At 40.9% G+C, this 5,822-nt stretch overlaps 1 protein-coding gene across 1 annotated transcript; it reads right to left on the bottom strand.

The window, feature by feature from the left end:
- Positions 1 to 4,677: 4,677 nt before the first annotated feature.
- On the bottom strand, positions 4,678 to 5,487 carry LOC101726766 (uncharacterized protein C12orf71 homolog). The gene has a single exon (XM_004869546.2). The coding sequence runs from the start codon at positions 5,485 to 5,487 to the stop codon at positions 4,678 to 4,680; it is 810 nt and encodes a 269-aa protein (XP_004869603.1).
- Between the last annotated feature and the right edge of the window lie 335 nt (positions 5,488 to 5,822).

Raw genomic sequence — 5,822 nt, 5'->3', positions numbered from 1 at the left:
TATGGTCTCAAGGTGCATTCATTTTCCTACAAATGATTCAAATTCATCCTTCTTGATGGAAGAGGAGAACTCTGTTGTGTATAAATACCCCATTTTCTTTATCCATTCATCTGCTGATGAACACATAGGCCATTTTATTGGCCTTATTTCTAATTCATGTCAATCTTTTTTACTCCAATGAGCACTGGAATGGAACACAAGTGAGGGCAAAGACCTCTGTTTTCCCCTTTATCATTAAGTGAATTTTTTTCTTTTGAAGCATTCCAGGAAAGAATGGTAGAAATGAAATACAAGTAAGGACAAAGATCTTTTCTTTTTCCCTTTATCATTATGTGATTTTTATTTCTCCTGAAGCATCCCAGGAAAGAACAAAGAAGTAGAGTTCTGGGTCCCTGATTCTGTTTTGTACCTTCTTCACCCAGGCACTGTGTTTGCTTTGGTGTATGTACTCTTCAGGGAGAACAGAGGGCATAGAATATGAACATTCAGTGAACCCCTGACTTATGAACTCAAGTCATTCATGAGGTCTGGTTGTAACTCAAGTTGGTCAATTGAAAGCTCAGGCTCCTCTACACAGTCTTCAAAGTCTCTCTCCTGTATACAGGCAGATCTCAGTGTCCTTAGAGAGACATTGGTCCAGGATTTCTCAATTAACCCCACAAATGAAAAGGTATTATAATGTTCTTTCCAGAACTCTTTAAGGGTTAAATCTGTATCAGACTATTCAGAAGCAGAAGTGGCTGGCATTCAGGTAATAACTCAATGCTTAAGTCATGAGTTAAAACTAAAATTCCAGTTGTAATCCAAATTGTTATATGTCAGGGCCATCATAACTTGAGGGTCCACTGTATGTCAAATTCAAGTGCTGTTCTTATTTATGAGTGTGAGTGGTAATTAAACCTTTCATCACATCCTTCCTGTGGAGTGCATTGCATCCACTTCCACTGGTGGGATTTTGGTCATTGTGTGTTACAGTAGCTGGGCTCCCTTGTATCATGGCTGCAGAAGTCCTTATATCAAAGACTGCCTGAATGGCTGAGTGCTATGAACTGAATCCCACATTAAAAATTCCCTAGGCTGCTGCTCTTCTGGAATATAGTGTCCTGGGGTTCTCTTGAAGCAAAGTCTTTCACTGTTGGAGTTTTGAGCCTGTGAAAAATGAGGCCTTGCTCATTCCTGGCATGCCCTTAAGCCAATTTTCCTATTGTCCTGATCTAAGGTGTTTGCCTATTTTATAATGCTACCCTTTTCAACCACCAAGTATGGAAGAGGAAACTTCAAGACAGCCTAATGTTCAGACTGTAGCATGTGTATAGGTACTCTTAAGGGCTTATAGCCAACTATAAATTGAGAATCAAGAGCAAACAGTACAGCTGAATGATTTTAAAAGTTTTCTGTTTTCCCAGAGAGGAAGAACTTACAAAATTTTGGTCAAGGAAAGCTTGGTTGATTTAAAAATTAATGTTAAAGAGAAGCCAAATACTCTATGTCAAGACAATATTGTAATGGGTTGAGGACCTGTATGGAATGCACAGTACCTCACCTTTTGCTGCCTTGAGTCCAGAAGGATAAGATTTTGCTTTGAGAAGAGAGCCCCAGGCAACCTGCTCCAGAAGAGCCACCTATGTAATTGGTTTACCAGGATTTGGTTCACAGTGATCAGTCTTTCACATACTCATAGGCCACTGCAGCCATGATAAAAGGAGGCCTGACTACTGCTCAAGCTGGTGGCAGTCTCTGGCATTATCTATCCTTGTGATGCTGGTTTTTAGATCTGTAGAATGCAAGAGTTGTGGGTTCATGGAAGCTTCCATCCAGATTTAAGAAGGCTTGGGAGGGCAGGCAGTGTGCCCCTCAGAGGACAGTGCATGAAGTTGTGAGAGTGAAGGCCCAAAAGTTCAGTGGAAACAAAACACTAGAAAGTTGAAGGAGCCAGAAATGTGGAACATCTGAGGGAGGGCACAGGAGTGAGCAAAGTCACCCTAAGAGAGAAATCATGAGGGCTACAACCATTGGCAGTGACAGAGGGGTGGGGCTACCCAAGCTAGTTCCAGTTTGTATCTCTCCACAACTTGCCTCAGGTGCTGAACATGGAGCTACAGAATTTTTTTTTCCTCATGCTGGGTTTCTGTCTTGCCTTGGTCCCATTGACTTCTTTCCCTGTATTCCTTTTTGGAATGTGGACTGTTTATTCTGTGCCATTGTATGTTGGCAGTGTTTGACTTCCTCTTTAGTTTTTATAAGGCTAACAGCTAAGAGTCTCAGAAGAATCTTTGGACTGGGACTGTTCAGCACTGCTGAAATTGTTAAGACTTTGAAAACTCTTAGAGATGGACTAAATGTATTTTGCATAAAGAGATGTCCATGGGTCTTTTGGGGGCCAGATGTGACATGTTATATTTTAGACATAAAATGGCCCCCAAAGCCTCATGTGTTTGGCAGGTGATTGGATTAGGGAGATGATAGAGCTGTAGTGCTGTTGTGAAGTGGGGTCTGGTCGGAGGAGCTGTGTCACTAGAGGCATGGCCTGGAAGGATATATCTACCCGCCCCCCGCCCCCGTCTGGTACTTTTGTTGTGCTTTCTGGTTGTCATGATGTGAGAAACTTTCCCTCTGCTGTGCCCCTCTGCCATGCCCTCCCACCTTGGAGCCATTTGACCATGGACTGTAAGTATACAGTGAGGCTCTCTTCCTTTAAGTTTGTGGGTGTTGCTTAGGGACTCAGTAATAAGGAAGGTGACTAGGATAGAGTGAAAAATCAAGTAATATTATAATCAAGCTCTCAAGGTGAAAGATAAAGAGAAGATTCCCAAAGCACCATGAGAAAAACAAACACCATGTCTTTCTCAGTCTTCTGATAGAAGTCTTCTCCAGAGAAACCTTTCAGGCCAGATGAGAGTGGCATGAGTATTTTACAGCTGTGGAAGAAAAAGGCCTGCCAACCAAGATTCTTGTATGCAGTAAAGCTGTCCTTTAGAAGTGAAGGAGAGAGAAGACATTTATTAACAAACAAAACCTGAGACAATATATCTCCTCCAGACATGTTCTATAAGAATACTAAAGGGAGTTCTTCAAATAAAGTGACCTTAATAACTATGAAGAAAACATCAGAAGGTGAAAAAAATCACTAAAAAGGGTAACTACAGAAACAAATTCAGAGTGCTCTAATACTGTAAACATGGTCCATAAAATATTCATATCTTTAGTATGAGACTAAAATACAAAACAACTAAAAATAAAACTACTTGAAGATGTTAAAATGGGAAATATGGAAAGATATAAAAAATTGGAAATGCATTTGTGGGGAAGAATGGAGAACAGGTTTAGAGTTTTTTATGACTATATTTTATCTTTTGTTGTGATAATGCTTTGTTGTTATCCTTTCAAAATACCTTGATCAACAGTTGCTTTGTAAGCCTAGTGGTAATCACAGAGCAAAGGCTATATAGATGAACTCAAAGCAATAAGCAAGGAATCAAAACATAATATTAGAGTAAATCACTTAATGATAAAGGAAGATTGTAAGTGAGGAAAAAAGAAAGAAAATGTAATAAAAATTTAAAAATTATAAAACTGGTTTAGTAAGGCTGTATTTATTGATAATTACCTCTAATGTAAATGCATTGCACTCTCCAATGAAAAGACATAGATTGGCTAAATAGATAATAAAACAATACCCAGATCCTTTCTGCTTAGAAGAAACTCACTTCACTTTGAAGGACACACATAGACTACAAGCAAAGATAGAAGAAATGTTTATCAATTTTAACATTCTCAAGTTCATCTTTTAACTGATATACTAGCAGGACTGTACTCCGCAAGAGACCCCAGACAGTGAGCTCTAGAAGCCACAAGAAAGCAGGCATGGGAATCATGGTGAACATCTTGTGTTCAATGGTCATGTAAAATGTCTGCCTTCTCTATATCTCACAGTGAGGATTAAATTTCAACAAATGAAGGCTTCGGGGTCACTCTATCTATATCCAACCCCAGCTGAAACCATCTCTAGGGAGTCTGTCTCAAATACGAGTTCCACAACTCCACAACTGTGTGGTTTCCCCAACTTCTTTGAGTATGTGTTTTGACAATCTGGAGATAGGGCTATGCTAATTACTCGAAGGATTCTTCTTACTGGATCATCTTGCCTCTAATAGGACACCTTCTCTTTGGTGCTCACTGACAGGGGCTCTGGGTGGACTGCTTAGCATTCCTTCTCCTCCTTACACAGCAGCATACTCTCTTCCTCATCCAGCGGAAGCTGCGTCTACAGTTCACACAGGTTGTGGTTTGTGTATTGGAAGAAGTACTCTTCTTTTCTGTCTCCACTGAAGAGGTCCAGCAGGCCTCTGTAGAGCTTGCCTTTTGGTTGCCCATTGCCTGGTTCACCACCTGCCAAGAAAAGGAGACTGAGTTACATACAGGCACCACTGACCACCCTGGAGTCAATATTTATTCATTTACACATCTGGAATCCTGTTATCAGAAATAGCCCAACTTTAAGTGAATATGTTCAGCTTTCATCTAGTAGCTAAAACCCACACTCATATCCACACACTTTTTTGCAGAATTATTAGACCTTCTCCTTGTTCCTATCCCCCTCTCCCTCCGTCTCCTTGGTATTTTCTCCACAACTCTTCCCTGAGTTCTTGTCCTACTGTCTTCCTCTCTCCCTGCTAGTCATGCCAGACACCCAGTGTCCAGCCCGACTTTGCAGAAGATATTAAGGCTCTGTTCTTGCAGCCTGGCACCCTCGTTGGGCCTTTCCCTTGCTCTCCTGAGGGGCATCTCTGTGCTCACCTTAGTAAGGTTCTGTCCCTTAAGCATTGGCGTCATCTCTGGGAACTGGGCCACATCTTTGTTCTCTGAAGATTTACACCTGGGCGAGTCTTGACAGGTATCGCTTTCTCCATGACTCATCTGAGCCATGTGTGGCGAGGAGCTGCTGCCCAGCTGGAAACCATGTCCCTCTGATGTTTCTGGGAACACAGATTCCTCAACTTTGTCATTTTCCTGTATTTGTTCACTTTTCTCATTTTCATTGTCATCTCTCTTATCTTCATTCTCATCTGTTTGATTTTCATTGTCATCTGTTTGATTTTCTTCATTATCACTTAGGCTTTGTAGATAGCCATGAAGGTTATTCAGCAGACTTTGTAAGATGTAGTCTTCATTCACCAATATATCATCATGATCATGCCAGGGCAGGGCACTGCTTTGCATGAAAACCATCTCCGAGGAGTCTTGAATTTGATCTTGTCTATTTAAGGGTGAATTTTCACTTTCCATTCCCCCTCTGCCTTCTCTAGTCAATAGCAATTGGACTGAAACGTCCACATTGAAAGTGATTTCTTCCTGTAAGGTTGTGTCCTCGCAGGAAACGGTGTCCTCACAAGGGATGTAGCCCTCAGAGAGGGTAGGGTTCAAACTGTCTTCAGAAAATGAGTCCTCTGTGTCACAGTAGTTGTTTCTGGAGACTGAGAACTCCATGGGAAAGCAGCTAAAATCTTAGTCTCAGTCAACTCAGGAAGCTTTAAAAGGAAAAATTAATAGATGATATCAGCAAGAAGAGAGTCATGTACTGAAGGACTGATGCTATTCATTCATTTTCCTATTTAGAATTATCCCATTCAGACCAAGTTCATCCTGTGTTTTCACTCACTCAGGAAGGGTATAAGAGGCAGTTTTCTCTCTTTAAAAATTCCTTTCCTTGTACAGTAATGCTCTCTACTAAACATCTCCACCTGACTCCTCGCCTCATTGATCTTACTACAGTTGAGACAATTTGCATCATAAAAGAAAACAATACTGGTACAAAATTTGAA

Source organism: Heterocephalus glaber, unplaced genomic scaffold (assembly GCF_053883595.1).
Source record: "Heterocephalus glaber isolate CG9 unplaced genomic scaffold, H.glaber_assembly_v1.0 deba00001444, whole genome shotgun sequence".
In the NCBI taxonomy this organism is placed as follows: Eukaryota; Metazoa; Chordata; class Mammalia; order Rodentia; family Bathyergidae; genus Heterocephalus; species Heterocephalus glaber.
Note: the sequence above shows the minus strand (reverse complement) of the source record. Positions and strands in the feature narration are given on the sequence as shown.

Excerpts from the sequence above, each read along its gene's own strand:
- LOC101726766 (XM_004869546.2), bottom strand. The coding sequence starts at position 5,487 with ATGGAGTTCTCAGTCTCCAGAAACAACTACTGTGACACAGAGGACTCA.